Here is a 23,581-nt window from a genome sequence, read left to right on the forward strand (position 1 = left end):
TATGACATTTGAATAGAGTAGGCACAGGAAGAGAATTGCAAAACAAAGAAACCCATAACACCCATACAAAACCCAACCAAAACTAATAAAGACCTTACTAAGGTACTTTAAGCAATTAAAAAAAAAAAAAAGCAGCAGCCCCAAGGAATCATGTTTACCACACACCTACCAAGTTCTAGACACTTAACAAATACCTATTAACCCCTACACCGTCCTATTAGTTACAGCACACTTTTCTCTTCATTCAGCAGAAGAAACAGACTCAGATAGATGAAGCCACTTGTTCAAGGCAACACAACTACCAACTGTAAGCTGGGATCTGAGTTAAGATCTATTTGACTCCAAAGTCCCAGTTGTTTCTACTGTACCAGTAGTTCTCAGTGTAGTTCAGGGACCATCCCCTCCTTTCTCTCATGAGTGAACGGTGTTTTCCAGAGGTTAAATGACATGCTATATCACAACAGACTGAATGCAGAAACAGATATGAGAAATTCAGCTATATTCTAAGGCAGACATTAAAACAGAATGTCTTTGGAGTCTCAAATTATTTTGAAGCATATAAAGAGATCCCAAGATCAAAAAGTTTGAGAGCCACTATACTAGACTGGGAAGTATAGGAAATCTTGGGTTTAGGATCAATGATCTTTTCCCTCCTAAATCTGTCTCCTTAAGGTCATACAGCTTGACTTAAGGTCATACAGAGGGAGAGAGGACTACTGCCAAAAAGTATCTAAAACTTCTGCCAATTAAATCTGGTGCTCTAATTTTAATTTTTTTAAAAATATATTTTATTGATTTTTTACAGAGAAGAAGGGAGAGGGATAGAGAGTTAGAAACATCGATGAGAGAGATCGATCAGCTGCCTCCTGCACGCCCCCCAGTGGGGATGTTCCCGCAACCAAGATACATGCCCTTGACCGGAATCGAACCTGGGACCCTTCAGTCCGCAGGCCGACGCTCTATCCACTGAGCCAAACCGGTTTGGCTCTAATTTTAATTTTAACACTGCTTCCCCTTAGCCTTGAACTGAGGCCTTCAAAATAAGATTTGGGTACAGCAGCCCCCACCATAGTATGCTTTAATTAGGCTATCAGACACACAAATTTAATCTTGAAAAGCACCAACGTCTTCACATTAAATGCTAGCTACTGCAGACCAGATGCCCTACAGCCTACTCAACAGAGAGAAACAGATAGCCTACCTGATGAAAACAACAGCTTTCCTCTGTCCTGGAGGGGGGTTGGGGGGAGCTGGTACTGTGTGCTGCATGCAGCTTTCCTCTCATTCCCTACGTTAGCAATAAAGCACATACTGTGCTATAGCTGGGGAATGCCTCCAATCTAGCTCACTGCCAAGACTTCCAGTTAAAAGATGTGTGCCAGACGCAACCCTGACTTGCTGCAACTTGCAGGAACTAAGATGTGCAGAGGGTGCTGCAGCAGCATTGCAGGCTGAAATGGCAACTATTCCAGAACAAAAATTACTATATGATACCTTAGATGAGCCTAATATAGTTTGTATTTTGTATTTAGTACTTATGCTCTTGAATTTTCCCCATATTCAGACTGTAAGTTAAATTTGCTACTTAAACAGGTCTACAAGGGGAGTGGGGTGGTGAAGGGAGGTTTCTTCAGACAGAAGCACAGCTGCAGTAGAAGACGGGGCTCAAAGGGAGAGGCTGGCGGTTACCATGACATTCTCTGGAAGAGGAATGGAGCTGGGATCAGATTGCCACAGGGGAGGCCCTCAGCAGTCCCTCCCTTTGAACAAGATGATGTAGAAGGCAATTAAAAGGAGACCCGAGCAAGAAGAGATGTCTGTTAATTCCCTCCAATGGCAGCTTCAATTAACATTTATCTTTTTATTTTTAGGGTCAAACTCTGTGCTGGGATTTGGATATATAAAAATGAGTAAAATATGCCTTTTACCCTGGAGTTCACAACCTATCTCAAAACACTTATAAAGTTATGACAAACATAATACATGTTATATGATAGTTACATACCAAGATTATGAGAGTAACATGAAGAGGGAGGTCAGGAAATTCCTCAGAAAAGGTGAAGCCTGAGTTGAGAGGAGTTAATAAAGCCTGGAAAAAGGCAACACGAGCAAAGGCTTAGGTTTGGTCTGGGGAATAGCCCTAGAAGTCCGGTGTGGAGTTTAAACTATAAGATTTTCTGTATTTTTGTTTATTGATTTTAGAGAGAGAGGAAGGGGGGAGGGGAGAGAGAGGAAGGGTGGAGGGGAGAGAGGGAAGGAGAAATGCTTATGTGTGAGAGGAACATTGACTGGTTGCCTTCCATACGGGCCCCGACTGGGGACTGAACCCACAACCTAGGTATGTGCCCTCACCGTGAGTCAAACCTGCAACCTTTTGGTGTATGGGAAGACACTCCAACCCATTTAGCCACACTGGCCAGGACAAGACATTCTGTATTTTATGAGTGAGGGTCTAGGACAAGTCCAAAGATGTTCATGAATGACTATCCAATTTGGAATCCCAAAATGTAAAAATTTAATAAATAACAGTATTCAGAGTCCATGTAAGACAAAGTTCTTTTAAGTTTGGGACTCAGAACTCTATTATGAAATATTCTAATTATACCAAATCAAGATGTTAAAATACAGAAAAGGTTATTCCTACCTATAATCATTTTAACATGCACACACACCATATTGATAAGAATTATGCCCTGGCTGGTTTGGCTCAGTGGATAGAGCGTTGGCCTGAGGACTGAAGGGTCCCGTGTTCGATTTCAATCAAGGGCATGTGCCTCGGTTTCAGGCTTGATCCCCAGTCCTGGTTGGAGTGTGCGCAGGAGGCAACCAATCGATGTCTCTCTCACATCGATGCTTCTTTCTCTCTCTCTTCCCCACCCTTCCACTCTCTCTAAAAATCAATGGAAAAATATCCTCAGGTGTGGATTAATAAAACAAAACAGAAATTCAGAATCTTTTCAATGCCAGGGTACAAAAAGCACTATTGTTAATAATGGTTAACATAATAAGTGATTAAAAAATATTAGTTATCCCCTTTCTTTCCAAGTTTCCTTGGAGAACAAGGAAAGGGCAAAAGAGGAGCAGAAACAACGGAAATATGTAACCAGATTCAGAATCCCTGCAACACAAGGAGGGAGTAACAGCTACTGAGCCTTGTACCACAGCTGGGAAACACACATAGTACTGTAGTTTCTCCTCCAGCACAGGGACTGGCAAATTACAGAGGGCCAAACCTACTGCTCTAGCACAAAAGCAGACACAGACAACTTGTAATGAATAGGAATAATCTAAGTTGCCCCAAGAGATTTAGTTTGGTGACTCCTAATCTAGAAGTAGAGGTTTTTTGCCCTGGCCAAAGTTGCTCAGTTGGTTAGAGTGTCGTCCCGATACATCAAGGTTGCTGGTTTGATCCACATACAAGAGTCAACCAGTGAGTGCATAGATGAGTGAAACAACAAATCAATGTCTCTCTCTCCCTCCCTCCTCTTCTTTTCTCTCTCTCAAATCAATAAACTTTAAAAAAAAATTTTCGAAGCAGAAAGTCTTTAAAGAATTATTACAAAGTACCATGGGAGCCTGTAATAGAAGACTTTAACCTGGTTTTGAGGAAGTGACTTTAAATAAAGACTGTAAGTATAGAGGAGCTAGACTTTCTTGGCTATCAGTGGGCGCTGGGCCAGCCCTTTTGCGCCTCCGCCCTTCCTACCAGTCTCTATGTGGTCTCCACTTTTGGTCCTCGGGTATCAGGGTTCTCTCCTGAGAGTTTTCCATTGATTATTCAGGAAGTTTTTCTGTATTTTAGTTGTAATTCCAGTTTGCTCCTGGGAGCATGTCCATGCAGCATTCACTTACTCTGACTAAAAACTTTATACAGTAGGAATATTAGTTTCCGATTCTATGGGCCAGTATTTGTGTCCAAACAGCAATTATAACCCTACTGAAATGTGGAAATTAAACTGAAATGCGTGGTTTTCCTCTGGGCAGGTTGCAAAGGTGATTTCCTGGGTCCTTGTCCAGGTGGATTCAAGAATGGGTAGGATGTGATATGCAAAGTCAGGGGAAGAGACTCCCGGAAGAAAAGAGAGGGAAGAACTTGGCATATGATAGGCGATGTCCTTCACCAGAGAATGGTGAAGGCTGCAAAATGTGAGAGGGACGGGCCTCAAGTGGGGCTAGGAAGGCATGGAAAGTCACTAGAACATTTTAAACAGAGAAATGACACGATCTGACTTGACCCTGCAATATGGAAAACAGACCACGAGGGGATCTGAGTGGAAACAAGGAAAACTGAAGATACTCTTGTGGTAGTCCAGGCAAAATATGATGGTGGCTTGGAACAGGGTGTTAGCAGTGAAGATAAAGAATAGAAGACAAACATGAAACATATTTCGCAGGTAGAAGTGACAGGATTTACTAAAAGACTTGGGGATGGGGTAGTAAGGGAGAAGGATCCAAGATGATTCTCAAGAGCTCTGGCCTTGGTAACCATGTGGATGACAATACTACTACTTTAGTGATAGAGGGAAGACCAGGTGTGGAATGACAGGAAAAACAAAATTTTCTTTTGTTACGTTAGGTTTGGGATATTTACTGTGACCTTGATAAAAGCAATTTCAACGGAGTGGTCAGAAGAGAAACTAGACTGGTATAGGGTGAAAACTGAATAAAAGCCGAGAAAGTTGACACAGGGAGAAATCTGGCTATGAAGGGAAATAAAAAAAGTAGGATAGTAGTTGGAAGTGGATAAGAGAAATACCAGAAAGAACATAATTTGTATGTTGATGGGAACAGGTTTTTATAGAGAGGTAGGATTTGGTAATTGATTTTATTGGGAATAACAGAGAGGAAAAATCTAAGGACCATACACCCAGGATTCTGACTATGGTGTCATTATGGAGACCAAGAACATGGGAGCAAGAGCGAATTTATTTGCCTCCAAAGACCATATGCTTCCACAACACTGGGGAGGCTTCTTTACTTGTCAGTGTCTACTGAGGGAGAACTATAAACTGTTACTGAACCTCACCAGTCTGCACCAGTTCCTGATGTGATTAATCTCCTGATGAGGTTTAAACTTAGGGAGGAATAATTCTATGCTATTAGAATCTAGCAGCCAGGTGAACCAATTGAATAAGAATGGGCTTGTATTGGCTGAAGAGACCCAAGTTATGGAAAAGGGTTCTAAATTCAGAGCTGATGGGGAAGCAATCCTACTTTTGTAATCAATATAATGAAGACTTAAAAACTGGTAACTTTCAGATAAACAGTGGAACTAAGCCCCCCCTCCAAGAAATTAATCAAATCCCAATTTGTTTATACTCTCCATGTCTATTAATAGCAGTGGTGTAACTTACTACTCCCTTATTATTTCTGATATTACAGTGAATTCCCATGGACATATTTTCAGATAACTTAGGCCTCCCTTTAAAGAAATTAAGTATCAGTTCTTGCAACAACCAAGGGAAATGAACTACTTCAGCTAGTTCAAGGAAGTGCCTGGAGAGAAAGGCAGAAACTGCAAGAAAATAAAGTGGGTTTTTTTTTTATTTTTAAAAGATGTATTTTTATTGATTTCAGAGAGGAAGGAATAGAGAGAGAGGGAGGGGGAGGGGGAGAGGGAGAGAGAGAGACAGACAGACAGACAGAGACATCAATGATGAGAGAGAATCAGTGATCGGCTGCCTCCTGAATGCCCCACTCTGGGGGTCGAGCCCACAACCCCGGCATGTGCCCTTGACCGGGAGGCCAATGCTCTATCCACTGAGCCAAACCAGCTAGGGCAAGAAAATAAAGTCTTAACTTTATAGCCCATTCTGATGTTTGTGGTAGGCATTTGTGGATGCAGGTAGCCATTTACAGCAAATTCTAACTCTACTATTCAGCACTACGGAAAGAGATGGCATTGGGCATAACTCTCTAGGCCTAATGGTCGAGCTGCTGAAAGGTCCACAGTTATCACATCCTCAGAACAAACACTTCAACCAACTGATCCTGACTCAGAAGCCGCAGATACACTCCATTTCCAATCCTTTCGTGTGGCCCAGTTTTCAGAAGCTACGACAGAAGGACGGGATCCGAGGAAGCCTGTTGATCCCACAAGCAGCCCAATTCACGGGTTCTGGGTGGCACAGGGTTGGAAAAGCCTTGAGACTCAGAGCCACTACACCGCTTTCCTCCTCCTTCTCCCTCTTAGAGCTGGGAAGGCCGGGGGCCCCGTTCTTCCTGCATACGACTCCCCAACACCTCCTTCCTTGCGGGACCAGGCCCTAAGAGCCTGGTTCCCCACCTGCCCGCTTCGAGGAGCACGCTTTCCAGCCCGAACTTCACGCACCTGAAGTCCGCTGCTCCTCCGTCGCGCCAAGCCCCCACCGAGGAAAATGGAGTCGTCAAACCAAGACTGGGAAAAGACAGTAAGGACCCACCGCCCGGACCCGCGGCCGCCGCCGCCGCCGCCGCTGCTGCGTCAACGTGCTACGTCACTTCCGGCTCCCTGTCACTGGGAGTGGGCGGGCCGCCTCTTGCTCTCTTCTCCCACCCGACACTCCTCGGGGTTAGTCCGGGTTCAGGAAGGCCGCTTTCAGAACTGAGCGAGCCGATTGGAAGCAACCAGGCCTAACCGGTCCCCCGGGCCGCTCTGGCCAAAGGAACCATCAAGACCAAACTAGGACTTCTTCATTTCCTCCTCTCTATGGTTCCGCTTGCAGCTTCCGGTTCCGGGGCGGGGCCAAGTTACCTCAGGGGTTAGGGACTTGTAGCACCGCTAGGATGGCTGTGGTTTCGCTGCTGTTGTTCGGGGGATTGTGGAGCGCGGTAGGAGCGTCCAATCTGGCTGTGGTTACCTGCGGTTCTGTGGTAAAGCTACTCAATACGCGCCACAACGTGCGGCTGCACTCACACGACGTGCGCTACGGGTCAGGTACTGCCCCCCCACCCCCCGCCCCGGGTTCGGGTGGGCTAGGAAGGCTTGGTGGGCTCCGGAGGGGGCGGGGCCTGGAGAAAGTCTTAGGGCTGTGGTCTGGGAAGGTTAGGGGAGCCCTGGGAGGTTCTTGAGGCCTAGAGGCAGGGAGAATTGAGTTGTCCTAAGGCATTTTTTTTTAAAATTTAAAACTTTTATTGTTGACACTTGTAGATGTCCCCCATTTCCCCCTCCTTTGCCCACCTCCACCCAGTCCCATCCCCACACTGTTCATGGGCTATGCATATATGTCCTTTAGCTAATTCCTTTACCTTCCTTTATCCAGTCTCCCCATCCCTCCCTTCTGACATTTGTCAGTCTGTTCCTTGTATCCATGCCTCTGATTCCATTTTGTTGGTTAGTTAGGTTCCACATTAGTGAGGTCACCTGGTATTCATCTTTCTCTGACTGGCTTATTTTGCTTAGCATAGTAATCTCCAGGTCCGCCCATGCTGTTGCAAACGGTAAGAATTCCTTCTTTTTTATAGCTGTATAGTATTCCATTGTGCAAATGTACCAACCACATCTTGAGAAGAAAAGCATGTGTGTGTGTATATATGTATACATATATTTTTTAAATATATTTTATTGATTTCAGAGAGGAAGGGAGAGAGAAAAAAATCAATGATGAGAGAGAAACATCAATCAGCTGCCTCCTGCACACCCTCTCCTGAGGATGTGCCCACAACCAAGGTACATGCCCTTGACTGGAATCGAACCTGGGACCCTTCAGTCCACAGGCTGACGCTCTATCCACTGAGCCAAACCAGCTACGGAGATAGATATAGATATAGAGATAGAGATATATAGATATATATATATAAATATACATAGGTAGATATAGATATGTATACACATATACATATATACATATATATTTCAGAGAGAGGAAGGGCTAGGGAGAAAGGGATAGAAACATCAATGATGAGCCCTGACCGGTTTGGCTCAGTGGATAGAGTGTCGGCCTGCGGACTGAAGGGTCCCAGGTTAAATTCCAGTCAAGGGCATGTACCTTGGTTGCGGGTACATCCCCAGTTAGGGGGTGTGCAGGAGGCGGCTGATCGATGTTTCTCTCTCATCAATGTTTCTAACTCTCTATCCCTCTCCCTTCCTCTCTGTAAAAAATCAATAAAATATATTTTTAAAAAAAGAAAAGAAACATCAATGATGAGAAAGAATCATTGATCAGCTGCCTCCTGCACGCCCCCTAGTGGGGGATCCAGCCTGCAACTCAGTCATGTACCCTGACCAGGAATCAAATGTCATGGGTCCACCCTCAACTGCTGAGCCACTCGGAGTAGGCACCACAGCTTTTTTATCCACTCATCTACTAATAGACACTTGTGCTGTTTGCAGATCTTGGCTATTGTAAATAATGCTGCTATGAACATAGGTGATGCATAGATTCTTTCTGGTTGTTTTGGGATTCTTAGGCTATATACCCAGAAGTGAGATTGTTGGATCAAAGGCAGTTCCATTTTTAATTTTTTTGAGGAAACTCCATACTGTTTTCTATAGAGGCTGCACCAATTTGCATTCCCACCAACAGTGCACTAGTGATCCCTTTTCTCTACATCCTCACCAGCACTTGTTGTTTGTTGATTTATTGATGATAGCCATTCTGACAGGTGTGAAGTGATACCTCATTGTTCTAAGGCATCTTTTTAAAAAAATATATTTTATTGATTTTTTACAGAGAGGAAGGGAGAGGGATAGAGAGTTAGAAACATCAATGAGAGAGAAACATCGATCAGCTGCCTCCGTACACCCCCCCACTGGGGATGCGCCCGCAACCTAGGGACATGCCCTTGACTGGAATTGAACCTGGGACCCTTCAGTCCACAGGCTGACGCTCTATCCACTGAGCCAAACCGGTTAGGGCTAAGGCATCTTAATGGTAATACCAGTTTCATTCTGGTGAGCTATGCGCCAGGTACATACATTACATACATACTCTTTTAGATTTATAACATTCCTACAAGGTAGAAATTATTGTTATCCTCATTTTACAGATGAGGAAACAGACTCAGAAATAAATGGCATGCTCAAAGCCTTGCAGCTAATAAAAGGCAGAGACAAGAGTTCTATCCAAATCTGTCTAGGCTCTAGGTTCATAGGCTGCTTTCAACTACTCCAGGCCGGCACTAGTCAATTGTGGGAGAGACATACATGTAGGAAAATTACACTAAGTTCTGTATCTCTGAAGTTTAAAACTCCAAGAGCTCACTCTTTGACCATGACCCTCTGTTCTAGCTCTTTTGCATAGTAATACTTGCTCTTCAATTCTTTTCCTTTGGTCTCTTTATTCAAACTTTACCCTTGTAAAGAATTTAAACTGCCGAAACCGGTTTGGCTCAGTGGATAGAGCCTCGGCCTGCGGACTGAAAGGTCCCAGGTTCGATTCCGGTCAAGGGCATGTACCTGGGTTGCGGGCACATCCCCAGTAGGGGATGTGTAGGAGGCGGCTGATCGACGTTTCTCTCTCATCGATGTTTCTAACTCTCTATCTCTCTCCTTTCCTCTCTGTAAAAAAATCAATAAAATATATTTAAAAAGAAAAAGAATTTAAACTAAAGCACTCACTGGAATTGGAGAGGAAACTGTTTTGAGAGTTTTTTTATTCTATTAAATGAAAATGCTTAATTTGTGTTCATTTATATTTCAGCAATTACTTGTGGTTTCATTCAGTATAGATCAGTGATGGCGAACCTTTTGAGCTCGGCATGTCAGCATTTTGAAAAACCCTAACTTAATTCTGGTGCCATGTCACATATAGAAATTTTTTGATATTTGCAACCATAGTAAAACAAAGGCTTATATTTTTGATATTTATTTTATATATTTAAATGCCATTTAACAAAGAAAAATCAACCAAAAAAAAATGAGTTCGCGTGTCATAGGTTCGCCATCACTGGTATAGATTAATGAGCTCCTATTGTGTGCCTATTATTCTTGATACAGGAGATATGGTGCTCAGTCAGCAAGTTATAAGAAAACAAAAACAGACAAAAAGAGAAAAAATTAGTGAACTAGTGAGGAGAGAGCCATTTAAGGTGACTTTAGGTTTCTATCTTGGATGACTGATGATGCTAATAGCTAAGAGAGGAAGGAGTTCTTTCATGATTCTCAAAACCTGCTTGACCCGTTAGACTTGGAAAAGAACTGAGTTGTCATTGTTGGGATGTCTTAATCCTAGCAACCATTCAGTGAACACCTGCTATGTGTCTGCTTTATTACTTTGTTGTTGTTAATCCTCACTCAAGGATATTTTTCCTTTTTTTTTAAAAAAGAGAGAGTGGAAGAGAAGGGGGGGGAGAGAGAGAGAAACATTGATGCGAGAGAGACATATTGAGACTCGTTGCTTCCTGACTGGGGCCAGGGATCTAACCCACAACTCAGGTACATACCCTTGACCAGGAATTGAACTCGGGCCCTTTGGTCTGTGGGCCAACGCTCTAACCATTTAGCAACAACGACCAGGACCATGTTATTACTTTTAAATTTGATCTAATAACCCCTAGGAAAGAGAGGAGTCCAGTTAAACTTACCTCTTTTCTTTTTTTCTTTGTTCTTTTTTTTTTTTTGATTGCAGGTAGTGGGCAGCAGTCAGTGACAGGTGTGACCTCTGTGGATGACAGCAATAGTTACTGGAGGATACGGGGGAAGACCTCCACAGTTTGTGAGAGAGGAACACCCATCAAATGTGGCCAGCCCATTCGGCTGACACATGTCAACACTGGCCGAAACCTCCATAGTCACCACTTCACCTCACCTCTTTCTGGAAACCAGGTGAGGTGGCATCCTAAGGGTCATTGCTGTTTTGTACTTTACTCAGTTGCGTTGTTTGATATCTTTGTTCTTAGTCCTTTCTTTTCCATGTGTAGTAGATGTTCTCTCTTTTTAAAAAATATGGTTTTTTGTTGGTTTCAGAGAGAGGGAGCGACAGAGAGAGAGAAAGAAAGAGAGAGAAACATCAGTGATAATAATCATTGATCAACTGCCTCCTGCACGCCCCCTACTGGGGTTAGATCTCGCAACCTGGGCATGCGCCCTGACCAGAAATCAAACCATGACCAGGATCCTGGTTCATGGGTTGATGCTCAACCACTGAGCACACCAGCCAGGCAGATGTTCTCTTTTGTGCAAACCTGGAACTGGCTTTGTCTCATACATGTGAAAGAAATTGTTTCTGGTCAAAATGGAGACTTTACATCTAGACCAAATGAGGAAGAAAGACAGGATAGGTATATGTTAGAATATTATAAAGTTATCTTGATAAATCCTACAATAAAGAAACCTAATGGTTTCCAAACTTGCAATAAAAATTATTATTGTAATGATGCTGACTGACCACGTTAAGAAAATGAATTAGGTATTATGCCATTTTTTTAAGCCGTGAGCTTTGGGGGGATGTGGGGCCCCTTAATGACTGCTTCCTACTCCCACTCTGTACTCTGTACATAGTTTTCTCTATTAACATCTTATAGTTAGTATGATAGATTTGCTACAGTGAATTGATAATATTGTTACATTGCTATCAACCAAAGTCCATAGGTTATTCCAATTTTCTTAGTTTTTACTGCTATCCTTTCTCTGTTCCAGGATCCATCCAGGACACCACATTACATTTAGTTGTCACGTCTCCTTAAGCTCCTCTTGGCTGTGATAGATCTCAGATTCTTCTTGTTTTTGATTACCTTGACAGTTTTGAGGAGTGCTGGTTAGGTATATTATAGGGTGCTCCTTAATAGGAATTTGTTTGATGTTTTTCTTATGATTAGACTGGATTTATAAAGGTTTTTGGGAGAAAGATCACAGAGGTCAAGTGCCATTTTCATCACATCATAACAAGGATATATACTATCTACATGATTTATGACTGTCGATACTGATTACCTGGCTGAATTTGTGTTTGTCAGGTTTCTTCTGTAAAATTACTCTTTTCATTTTCCTCCTGTCCGTTTTGGACTCTAGAAAGAAGTCTTTGCATAGCCCACACTTAAGAATGGGAAGTTATGCTCTCCCTTTTTTTTTTTCAAACTATAAGAGAAAGTTTACTTAGAAAGTCACAGAGGTAGAAGAAGTGAGCTGTAGAAGAAATGGGCTGAGGAAACAAGTTTCAGAGGCAAGAGAAGGGCCTTTGGAGCTTAGGAGAGAGAAAGGTAAAGGTAACATGCCTGGGGGAATGATGAAGGGGAGGGGAAAGGCTCGGGCTTGCTCCCTGGAAGGAGCGCACCTGTGCTTCTGCTCCTTCAGGATGGAGTAGTTACATGATTTATTTGGAATTCTCCTGTATGGGAGATTTGTCTCTTTTTATTTAATCTTTTTTTTTATATCAGTATGAACTTATGGGTGTTTATATGTATGTATATTAAGTTAGACATGAGTTCTTAATCATGTCTCCAACTCTAATCCATTACCACATAGATCATTCTAGTCTCCTCCCTTTGCTTATTTGTAAATTCACACTCTAACAGTGAGTTATCTGGCTCCACTGTTATCCATTCACCTACTCATTCACTTCTAGTATACATACATAGTAGTAGAATTGTTAATTTTGTGCAGTTCCCTTTGCTTTAGTCTTAGTCTGACTGCTTTTTTTTTTTTTTAAATATATTTTATTGATTTTTTACAGAGAGGAAGGGAGAGGGATAGCGAGTTAGAAACATTGACCAGCTGCCTCCTGCACACCCCCTACTGGGAATGTGCCCACAACCAAGGTACATGCCCTTGACCAGAATCGAACCCGGGACCCTTCAGTCCGCAGGCCGACGCTCTATCCACTGGCCAAACCAGTTTGGGCAGTCTGACTGCTTTTTATCGTTTTACATTATATAGCTATTAGTGTATATTTAAATTACATATTTCTGAATTAATCAGTAACTTTTTTATTGTGATAAAAACTCTGAATATTTGGCTCTAAGGGGAATGGGATTAGAAGAGGAGTGGAAGATAGAATATGCTATAATTTGCTCAATATTTCTTATTTTATTTAATTATTACAATTATTCTGTAAGGTGATATTGTTATCATTTTATAGAAGAGGAATTGCATAGGAAGGGATAGAGCTGACATTCGGGGTCTGCTTGTCTCCAGCTTGTTTCTCACCAGGTCATTCAAAATCTAGTTCAGGGGATAAGGCAGGAATATTTCAAGTCAAATAACAAGAGCTATAAAGTGTTTTAAGACTATAATAGAAAATATAAGGCTATAAGGCAAATAAAGAGTTATTGCAAAATTAGTGTTTGGATCATAAACTTACGGCAATTGCTTTTGTATCCTTTGTGTCTTCTTATTTTTTCCCCACAGTTTAAATTATTTACTTACTTCTAAACAACCCTGGAAAGCCTCTCAGTTTTTACTTTTGGGTAGCCTTATTTTTCTTCCCATTGCCTACCTCCCCTTTACAAGCCTCTATGTATCAGCCATGCTAATGTTGCTACCATCTGTGTCTTCTAGGAAGTGAGTGCTTTTGGTGAGGAAGGTGAAGGTGATTATCTGGATGACTGGACAGTGCTCTGTTCGGGGCCCTACTGGGTGAGGGATGGTGAGGTGCGGTTCAAGCATTCTTCCACCGAGGTTCTGCTGTCTGTCACAGGAGAACAATATGGTCGACCCATCAGTGGGCAAAAAGAGGTGCATGGCATGGCTCAGGCAAGCCCGAACAACTACTGGAAAGCCATGGAAGGCATCTTCATGAAACCCAGTGAGTTGTTGAAGGCAGAAGCCCACCATGCGGAGCTCTGAGTCTGGAGGCTGTGAGCCACTGTCACCACACAGTGTTCATAGACACCTGCTGCTGCTTCACCGTGGGATCCCTGCCACGGGTTTCCTGGGCATTGGCCATGTCACCACTGAGATGAAGATGGTCGGCAGAAAACTGACTCTGTTTGGAGGCTTCGCCTTTTACAGTTGAAATGGTTGTTCTCTCAGACTTGGATCTGTTCTTTTTGAGTACAAGACTTGTTTGTGAAGGAGCAGGTGCTTTTAATTCCTACTGATAAACCAGAAACAGAAATTTCCTAGTTGGGAAATTTTTACTCTTCAAAAACGTGGCATCATGGATTATTAATGTGTGTGACTTTTCCCCTGCTCGCTTTCTCCAAAATGATAAAAAAGAATTTCATTGTTAGCCACTGTGTTGTCATTTATTAGGTGTGCTATTTCATGATCTGATTAATTTTTTAATAGGTCTCTATTTTGTGAGGCAAGTTATTCCATTGCTTTTATTTTTATTCATTTATTTTAAATAGATTTTTATTGATTTCAGAGAGGGAGAGGGAGAGAGAGAGATACAAGCATCAGTGATGAGAGAGAATCATTGATTGGCTGCCTCCTGAATGCCCCCTACTGGAGATTGAGCCTGCAATCCAGGCATGTGACCTTGACCGGAATCGAACTCGAACCTTCAGTCTGCAGACCGACTGCTCTGTCCACTGAGCAAAACCAGCTAGAGCCACATACTCTTTTTACTATACAATTATGTTAGCTCTTGGTAGATAATTACTCTTTTGGGGACAAATGTAGGGATATCTTTCTCTGAAAAGGTGGGTAGAAAATTTTTGTCCTCTGCTTACCTCATTTTTTCTTTCCTCTGCTGGTGAATTCCAGAAAGTTTGCTCCTATGTCCTTCAAGCATGCAGTGGTAAACAGGGGTTTCTGCCATCTACTGGAATTTTAGTGACTAGCAGGCCTTTTTATTTTTAGAAACTTGCAGATTTTTTTCTCCTTGTTTTGTTAGGGAGTTAAGGTAGCAAACATTTCCAAAAGTTCCTGTTATACACTACTTTCCTTTTACAAAGGCCCCTGTTAATATGTGATGACTTTTTGTCAAAGCAAAAATTCTCTTCGGTTTCTTTCCCTTAGTGAAAATAGGTACTAATGGCCCTGCGATGTGATTTGATCCCCAGGAGGTGGCGTGCAGGAGGCAGCTGATCAACGATTCTTATCATTGATGTTTCTCCCCTCTCTTCCTCTCTGAAATCAATTTTTTAAAAAAAGGTACTAATGAGAACTTTTGGAAAGCAGGGGATAGTTTACGCCATTTCAGCTTATGAAAGGTTTCATAGGTACACTCTACTTTCAGATAGCTGGGGAAACCTGTAGAGATCTGTGATAGACATGGATTTATGAGACATGGTTTCTTTGTAAGGACTTGTGTCATTAAGTTGAGACCATGAACCAGTTGAGCTTCATTTACACCTTCTCCCCCCTATTCTGATTCAGTTGCATTGATCCCTTAAGAGCTCTCCAGAAAGTAGACCAGGGGTCCTCAAACTTTTTAAACAGGGGACCAGTTCACTGTCCCTCAGACCATTGGAGGGCCGGACTATAGTTTAAAAAAAAACTATGAACAAATTCCTATGCACACTGCACATATCTTATTTTGAAGTAAAAAACAAAACGGGCCGAAACTGGTTTGGCTCAGTGGATAGAGCGTCGGCCTGCGGACTGAAGGGTCCCAGGTTTGATTCCGGTCAAGGGCATGTACCTGGGTTGCGGGCACATCCCCAGTAGGAGATGTGCAGGAGGCAGTTGATCGATGTTTCTCTCTCATCGATGTTTCTAACTATCTCTCTCCCTTCCTCTCTGTAAAAAATCAATAAAATATATTAAAAACAAACAAACAAACAAAAAACGGGAACAAATACAATATTTGTATTTGCATGTGGCCCGCGGGCCGTAGTTTGAGGACCCCTAAAGTAGACAAATGATAAAATGAAGGCTATTGAGATGATTGGGAGTAGAATGTTAACAGTCTGGGAAGAAAAAAGAAATGAAATGTTAGAAACCAGATGACTAGCCCTACCCGGTTTAGCTCAGTGGATAGAGCATCGGCCTGTGGACTGAAGGGCCCCAGGTTCAATTCCGGTCAAGGGCATGTACTTTGGTTGTGGGCCCATCCGCAGTAGGTGGTGTGCAGGAGGCAGTTGATCGATGTTTCTCTCTCATCGATGTTTCTATCTCTCTATCCCTCTCCCTTCCTCTCTGTAAAAAATCAATAAAATATATTTTTAAAAAACCCCAGCTGAATAAAGGGAACAGAATGGACAAGATGAATGAGAGTAGGGAGCTGTGTTGCAAAGTATCCCTCTTGGTTTGGATAGTTTTCACTGAGTTATTGGGTCTTCCCTAAAGGTTCACAGACAGAACATATCCTGACGGGAGGCTGCAGGTTACAAAGAGGATGGCAGAACTATAGTGCTTAAGGGATAAGTATGAACTATAACAGCGGTGGAGCCCTGGGGAAGGTGTGAAATTAGTGATGAGAGGACTAGATTAGGAAGGAAACCAGGTGGAGGGGTAAAAGCAACTTTGGGCAACCCAGGTGAAAGTTGAAATGGTGCTTTATCTGAAGGAATGGAAGAGAGTCTCAAGTAAAATATTGGAGGACGTTTACGGAGATTTGGATGTGAGAGCAAAGGTTTGTGAAGTACTTACTTTGAAATCCTCAGAATTTCTTCAGTTTGTACTGTATTAGCATCAGTGTAATAGAGTTGGAAGGGACCTTTGTCCAATTCCCTCATTTTATAGATAAGGAAAAAGACAAAATAAAGTTGACCTGAATTCTCCATTTCATGTAATTGTTTGAAGGGCAAGAACAATATCCTCTACTTCTGTGGTATCCACCCTCACCCCACACCCAATGTGCCCAGATTGCACTGTGCACAGTAGACATTGAAAAGTCCAGCCCTGGCCAGTTGGATTCCGGGTCAGGGTACAGGCCAGTGATGCTGGTTCAATCACAAGTACGGGGTGTGCAGAAGGTCCATGGATGTTTCTGTCACATGTCACACATGAATGTTTCCTTCTCCCTCTCCGTCCCTCTCTAAAAATAAATTTTAAAAATCTTTATATTAAAAAGAAAACTCTAATGAAGGGTTCAGAATTGTGCTGCCCCCACAGGTCAATACATATAGGGTGTCCCCAAAAATGTATACACATTTTAATAGCTGATAACTCACTTAATTTTCACTCCTTTTCAGATTTAACTGATTTGAAATAATGGGTGAAGCCAGACTAAGCTTTGAACAAAGAAAATTTATCCTAAAGTGCCATTAGACTTTTTTCTATGGAGATACATAAAAGATAAAGTTTACCATACAAAACCTGGCAAGAGTTGAGGAATTGAGGTGCACAGATACCAAAGGAAATGATTATTTAAAAAATATATATATTTATTAATTTCAGAGAGGAAGGCAGAGTGAGAGATAGAAACATAAATGATGAGAATCATGGATTGGCTGCCTCGCCCCCTAGGGATGGAGCCCACAACCCTGGCATGTGGCCTTGCCTGGAATTGAACCTGGGACCTCACAGTCTGCAGGCCGATACTCTATCTATCCACTGAGCCAAACCAGTTAGCACAGGAAACAATTCTTGATGTTTGAGATACTATTGCTTTGTGTTATCAGTTCCTGGACCAGAACAGTCATCAGTTTGCAAAAAGGCATTGACAAAAAAAAACTATTCATTTCTGTAGATTCTTTTAAATTTTGAAAATGAACTGTATGTTAATAAACACTGACATTATAATCATTCAAAATGTGTATACATTTTTTTGGGACACCCTATATTTTACACGTTCCCCCACCCCCCATTGATTTTCAGAGAGAGTTCAGGGGAGAAATATCAATGCGAGACAAAGACATTCATTGGTTGCCTCCCGTTGGCCCCCTGACTGGGGCGGGATGGAACCCTAACCCAGCTAGGTGCCCTTGACCAGGAATCGAACCCGGGACCCTTCCTATGAGGGCCCACGCTCCAACCATTGAGCCACACCGTCTAGGGCTGGGACACCTGTATTAACTGACTAACAAAGTATTCATACAATGAATGAATTAAAAAGTCATTCCTTAGTGAATTAAACACTAATTCCTTTGAGGCCTTACAATTAATTACCTCTTGGTTTTCTCAATGATTTCCAGACAAGGCTCTTGAATAAGACAGGAGAGCTACTTCGTATGACTCAGAGGTCTAACTTCTGCAGTATCCTCGGTCCAGACCCTAAGGTGGTCAAGCCGACTCTATAACTACCCCCAAGGAAAGTGCTTTGTAAATGGAACTCTGCTGCCCGCCAGATGCACTGCAAACCCGGGAGCTGTTCAGACTCCGACCCCACGCCAGGCCGTGGCTCCCATTTCCGGGCACCGAAGGGCGCGCCCGGAGTGGGGCGTCCGTATCAGTCCCCACGAAGTCCATTCCCCCGCTCTCTCCCGAGCCACGCCTGCACTTCGGGCTGGCTGCCGGTCGGCCCTGCCAGGGAGCGCGCACGGGGCGGGGCCACGAGACCGCCGCTGGCTGGCTGGCTGCGAGGGGCGTGGCGCACGCGCGCCAACGCTTCCTGGTCCCGTGCTGTCCCTGTGCGCGCGGCTGGTCGGCCCACGGCGGAGCTGCGGGGAGCCGGAGGCGGGGCCCGGCTGGGCGGGGGCCGGAGCCAGGCCGGGCCGGGGCCGGGGCCGTAATGCCCCTGTTCTTCGTCGCGCTGTTGGCCTTGCTGTTGGTTGTGCTGTTCACCCTCTTCCTAGGCCGGTGAGGGGGATCCCGGCTTCTGCGGGGTGGGGGGTGGGGGGTAGGGGGTGGGGGTAGGAGTGGGAGGGAGAGAGACTGAGGAGGGGGCTCGCGGGAGGGGGAGATGGAGGAGAGGGCTGGAGGGGACGGTGCGCGGCGATGGCGGGCGGCGCCGAGGGAGAGGTGGAGCGGGGGCGCCGGTCGGAGCTGGAGCGGAGCCACTGGGATTGAGGAAGACGAAGGGAGCGGCGAGGCCTGCGGAGATGCCGAGGCTGGGAGCTGAACCGGGGTGTGTGTGTGTGTGTGTGTGAGTGAGGAGGGGGGCCGGCCGTGGTCTCCCTTTACCCCTCTACACGCCCCGGAGGCACCTGCAGCCGCGCCCTGGGGAGCCAGAGCCGGTCTGACCGCCCTGGGGAGAGCAGCTGGCGAGCTGGCCGGGGGTGACCCCGCAGTGCCTTCTGGCGGACATCTGTCTGCAGGGCGAAGACACGGACCCTGTGGGGAGTATGTGATGGCACATCCGACAGGGATGCCGGTACTCCGACTCCTGTGGGGGCCTCTTCTCTCCGCCTCTGGGGTTCCTAAAGGTCTGAGGGGCTTTGTCTCCAGCTTAGAAGGTGGAGTTTAATTTGTCTGATTCCATCCGGGTGGCGGGGACAGGCCGGGGCCACGGTGCTGATCCTCGTGGCTCAGTGTTTGTGATGGAGCCGTGTGGTGGGAGACGGGAGAGCTGCCCGGAAGACCCGGCTTCAGGATGCGACCCTCTGCAAGGGCTTCTAGGGCCAGCGAGGCGTGAGGGAGGGAAGCCATCGTTGGGAGCGGGTCCTGTGAGCTCACGGGGGTGTCTCTGCAGGTGGCTGGTGGTCCGGTTGGTCACCAAGTGGTGTCAGCAGAAGCTGCAGGCAGAGCTCAAGATTGGCTCCTTTTTTTGGATCCAGAATGTCAGTCTTAAGTTTCAGCAGCACCAGCAAACAGTGGTGAGTCCTGCGGGATTCCCTGGGTATGTGAGTGGTGTTGATCCAGCTTAATTTCAGCTTTTTTCTTTTTAATAAATTCTGGGTGGCTTTCCTAGTTTAACCCAGGCTTGTCACCTCTTTGCCAAGATGCTCTTGGTTTGGGAATGCTAGGACTGGCGTAAGTCGTTCGGTTAAACATGCTGATAAGGCACAGTGTCCGGGGCACATAAGAACGATACAAAGGTAAAGCACAGACCAAAGATAACAGGAAACAGAAGAGCCTACTGTTCTAATTTAAGAGGGGAAACGCGGCCACTTGCCCATAAAAGAGAAATGCAAACACCATTGTGAGGAGCAGGATACAGTGTGGCGGAGGGAAGCCGGTAGAGACGGGATGGAGAATAATTCGTGGAAGGGCTGTAGCACTTCCGCCTCTTAGAACCTTCCCTGACTTGTCAGGCTGCTCATGTCTTACCTGGCGGCTTTCTTCCATGATGTTTTAGGAAATTGATAGCCTGTGGATTTCCAGCAAACTCCTTAGCCATGATCTGCCGTGAGTACCCTGTATCCTCGCTCTTCCTTTGGGGAGTATTTGGGATTGGGGTTTGTAGGATGAGATTCTTTGACACAGGCCTCAAAGTTCAGGAAGGGAACTGGGTTCTTGGCTTGCTGTCTCCTGGAAGCGATTATCTCTAGTGAGACAGAGATTGATAACTACTACGAGACTATCCTCCACGATTTGAGCTACATTTTTTTTTTCTTTTGAGCTACATTTTTAGGGAGGATGGGAGAGCGAATGTGAGGGAGGGGAGGAGACTGCTATGGAAGGGATGGGCCTGATGGCAGCGAGGTTTCTCTTCCGGGCAGGCGCTATGTGGCACTGTGCTTTGGAGAAGTGCGTATCAGAACTGACCCACAGAAGGCTTCTGGCCTGTTTGCTCCATTCTCCCAGAGCACAGGAGTGCAGCAAAAAGAGCTGTCCTTCAGCCCGGCCTTATTGAAGATCATCTGTCAGGTGAGGCTGCTTCTGCCTTTTTCTTGGTCTGTACTGGGAATGACTGGCTTTGGAATCATGGGTGGGTTTTTCTGCTATTGGGGGGCAGGATACTAAGAGCTGTCTCTTATTCTCTTTCTGTTGGAAAGAAGGGGCAGTGCCTTGACATTAATTGCTGTTCTTTGTTTCTTCCTTCCAGCTATTCTCCATTCATGTAGATTCTATTAACATCATGGTTCTCAAGGTAGCTACCTCCGAGTCCTTGTGGCACATTCAGATCAGAGAAAGCAGCTTTCTTTTGGATAGTGATGGGAAAAGGTAAACTCTGGGTAGAAAAGGGTCCAGTAGGCCCATTCTTGCCTTACAGTTGTTTTAGGGTGGGTGGATGTCAGGGCCTTCTTATCAAAGTATCAGGTTCTTATTCTGTGCAATTTGAGGAGAGGCTGAGATTAGGCGCTTCTGCTTGCCTTGTCCCTTCCAGCCAACAAGGCTTGATTGAAGGTAAATGGTGAGGAAAGGGGCCAAGGGCTTTTAATTTTTTTCCTTTCTCAGGCTAAAATGTGAGGTGAGCCTAAGTCAGATCAACAGCAAAGTTCTAAAGAGTGGCCAGTTGGTGAGTATGCCATGGTCCTTCAGATGCCTTGTTTCCTTCTGGTCATAAGAAGGAGCTTAGGGCCAAAACCGGTTTGGCTCAGTGGATAGAGCGTCGGCCTGCGGACCGAGGGGTCCCAGGTTCGATTCCGGTCAAGGCATGTACCTGGGTTGCAGGCACATCCCCAGTGGGAGATGTGCTGGAGGCAGCTGATCAATGTTTCTCTCTCATCGATGTTTCTGACTCTCTGTCTCTCTCCCTTCCTCTCTGTAAAAAATCAATAAAATATATTTAAAAAAAAAAAAAAGGAGCTTAGGGCTTACCCCATAGATTCTGTGTCCTTATGGGGTTCTCTCAAGGTAGTGTTCCAGACCACTGAATTCTTGACCCCAAACTCCCAGACTCCTTACACATACACACCTTAGCAGCTTATTCTTTCTGTAGGAGGACACCTGCCTGGCGGAGCTCTCACTGGCCCTAAAGCTGTGTCTAGAGGTGGGCATCAGGAGTCGGCAACTGAAGGCAATTTCTGTGGATGTGTGGACACTCCATGCTGAACTGCACGAGGGCCTCTTCCATAGTCAGCTGCTGCACCAGGGCTCAAGCCTGGCACCCCAGCCTGTTCCCTGTTCAGGTAAAGCCCCAGTCAGTGAGCTTCTTGGCTGCCCTGTTCTCAGGTTATTTTGGAATTAGAAAAAAATAGTGGCTTCACTACTCATTTAGGTGTGATTTGTTAGTCACCTTGGCCTTGGACCCTGAGGATAGAGGAAATAGGACATTTGCTTGTGGTGGATAAAAAAAACCCAATGTTTAGTGGGTAATTATCATAAATTAGATCTGTATTATGAGCTTTATATATGTTCTCTCACTAAATCCTCAGCATTTCACCAGTGAGAACACTGAAGCCTAGGAAGATTAGAGGGGTATCTTCTCTTTCTAAATTATAAGAGAAAGTTTATTTAGAAAGTCACAGCGGTACAAGTGAGCAGTAGAAGAAATGGGCTCAGGAAACAAATTACAGAGGCAAAATTAGGGGGCGCTTGGAGCTGAGGAGAGAGAAGGGTAAAGGTGAAACCCTGGGGGAAGAAGAGGGAGAGGGGAAAGGCTTGGGCGTGCTCCAGGGAGGGAGAGCCACTAGATAGGTATTTTGACAGGTCACACAGCTAATTGATATTAAACATGGGGTTTAAATTATTTAACCCTAAAGTCCATATTCTTTCTATTGTACCAGTCTGTTCCCGATACTATTTTTTAGACTCTGGGGGACAAATTGCAGCACGTTCTGAATCTCTGGGCTATTTGCCTTTTGGCCTAACATTGAGCATTTGCTTAGTCTGTTTTTTATGGGAGCTTTTGGTCAAAGAGGACATGGCATTTTTGGAGACTTGAGGGTGTTAAGGATTGATGGCTTTTGTATTATTCATTCATGTTTTCAGACGTGACAAAAAATGTGGCTGAGCCAACTCTGCCTGGCCTCTACCTCCTTCAGCAGCTGCCAGACCAGGTGAAGGTGAAAATGGATATCACAAGTGTGGTGCTGTCCATGAACAGTCAAAAGAGGTGAGATCTCTTCTGCCACAGAAGTGTGGAGAGTGATAGTGGAGCTATATGCTGGGTATATGCAGCAAGTAGCTGCACTGAGCTTGTCTATACAGAGAATGGGAATTCCACATATTTCTGAGCTAGAGTTCATTTCTGGTTCAGGCATCTGAATTGGACGCTGAAGCTGTTGCATTTCCTGTACCACCGTGATGAGGATCAGCTGCCCCTTCGTAGCTTCACAGCAAACTCTGATATGGCACAGATGAGCACTGAACTCCTACTAAAAGGTTTGGGTGGGGATGCTGCTACTGAGAGAGAATGGGAGGACCAGACACCCTTTTCCCCCATGCGCCACATGGCCTTCTTAATTTAATACCAGTGGGGAGTGAGAGGAGGAAACCATACTGAGAGAAAATAGCCCCAACTCTTTTGAGTGTTGGTGACAACCTGTTCAACTCCTTGCCTGTCTCTGACCTTCTCCTAGTTTTACCTATTGCTCCCAGTGTCCTCTGATCTGTCCTCTGCCCTTACAGATGGGTTGTTGCTGTCCCAGAGCCGCCAGCGCATTGTCTGCCTCAACTCCCTCAAGGCTAGTGTGCAGGTATGATGACTGTGGTACCAAGAATTATTCCTTTCTCTGTTCTCTTCCTACATCATTGCCTTATGGGATAAAACCCAAGTTCATAGTTCTGGTGTTCTCTTTCTAGGTAACTACCATTGACCTCGCAGCCTCTCTGGTTGTGAACACTTGTATTATTCATTACCGGCACCAAGAATTTTCTCACTGGATGCACATGCTAGCACTTGAGACCCAAGGGTCTAGTTCATCTGTTCTTAAGCAAAGGAAGAAAAGGTCAGTGCAATCTTTTTCAATTACCATTTCATCAGATGGATTATTTTGGTTTAAAGTGGTGTCTTATGTGAAATATGTTTTTGACTGTTTGCTCTTTCTGAATTTCAGTTTCAACGTCCCAGTCTCAATAGCAATCCTATTTTATATATCTTCCCCATTAGAATAGGCTCTTTAGTGG

At 44.6% G+C, this 23,581-nt stretch overlaps 3 protein-coding genes across 6 annotated transcripts in view; 2 read left to right on the forward strand and 1 right to left on the reverse strand.

The window, feature by feature from the left end:
* The window catches only part of SUPT6H (SPT6 homolog, histone chaperone and transcription elongation factor), a 34,101-nt gene extending 27,529 nt beyond the window's left edge, over positions 1 to 6,572 (reverse strand). The window contains exon 1 of the mRNA XM_059669367.1: positions 6,332 to 6,572. The gene's annotated coding sequence lies outside the window, so the exon portion shown is untranslated. The remainder of the gene's footprint in view (positions 1 to 6,331) is intronic.
* Positions 6,573 to 6,649: 77 nt separating this feature from the next.
* On the forward strand, positions 6,650 to 14,087 carry SDF2 (stromal cell derived factor 2). The gene is made up of 3 exons (XM_059669382.1): positions 6,650 to 6,916; positions 10,548 to 10,744; positions 13,415 to 14,087. The coding sequence occupies exons 1-3, from the start codon at positions 6,766 to 6,768 to the stop codon at positions 13,700 to 13,702; spliced, it is 636 nt and encodes a 211-aa protein (XP_059525365.1). The 5' UTR covers positions 6,650 to 6,765; the 3' UTR covers positions 13,703 to 14,087.
* Positions 14,088 to 18,334: 4,247 nt separating this feature from the next.
* The window catches only part of BLTP2 (bridge-like lipid transfer protein family member 2), a 31,347-nt gene continuing 26,100 nt past the window's right edge, over positions 18,335 to 23,581 (forward strand). For all 4 annotated transcript variants that reach the window (XR_009449151.1, XR_009449153.1, XM_059669364.1 and 1 more), the window contains exons 1-11: positions 18,335 to 18,487; positions 19,320 to 19,443; positions 19,926 to 19,975; positions 20,290 to 20,437; positions 20,616 to 20,734; positions 20,969 to 21,029; positions 21,453 to 21,642; positions 22,445 to 22,568; positions 22,713 to 22,837; positions 23,084 to 23,151; positions 23,258 to 23,403. Coding sequence is in view for 2 of the 4 variants with exons in the window: in XM_059669364.1 (XP_059525347.1) it covers positions 18,420 to 18,487; positions 19,320 to 19,443; positions 19,926 to 19,975; positions 20,290 to 20,437; positions 20,616 to 20,734; positions 20,969 to 21,029; positions 21,453 to 21,642; positions 22,445 to 22,568; positions 22,713 to 22,837; positions 23,084 to 23,151; positions 23,258 to 23,403 (1,223 nt within the window). In the remaining 2 variants the exon portion in view is untranslated. The remainder of the gene's footprint in view (positions 18,488 to 19,319; positions 19,444 to 19,925; positions 19,976 to 20,289; positions 20,438 to 20,615; positions 20,735 to 20,968; positions 21,030 to 21,452; positions 21,643 to 22,444; positions 22,569 to 22,712; positions 22,838 to 23,083; positions 23,152 to 23,257; positions 23,404 to 23,581) is intronic.

This window comes from Myotis daubentonii, chromosome 16, assembly GCF_963259705.1.
Source record: "Myotis daubentonii chromosome 16, mMyoDau2.1, whole genome shotgun sequence".
Lineage (NCBI taxonomy): Eukaryota > Metazoa > Chordata > Mammalia > Chiroptera > Vespertilionidae > Myotis > Myotis daubentonii.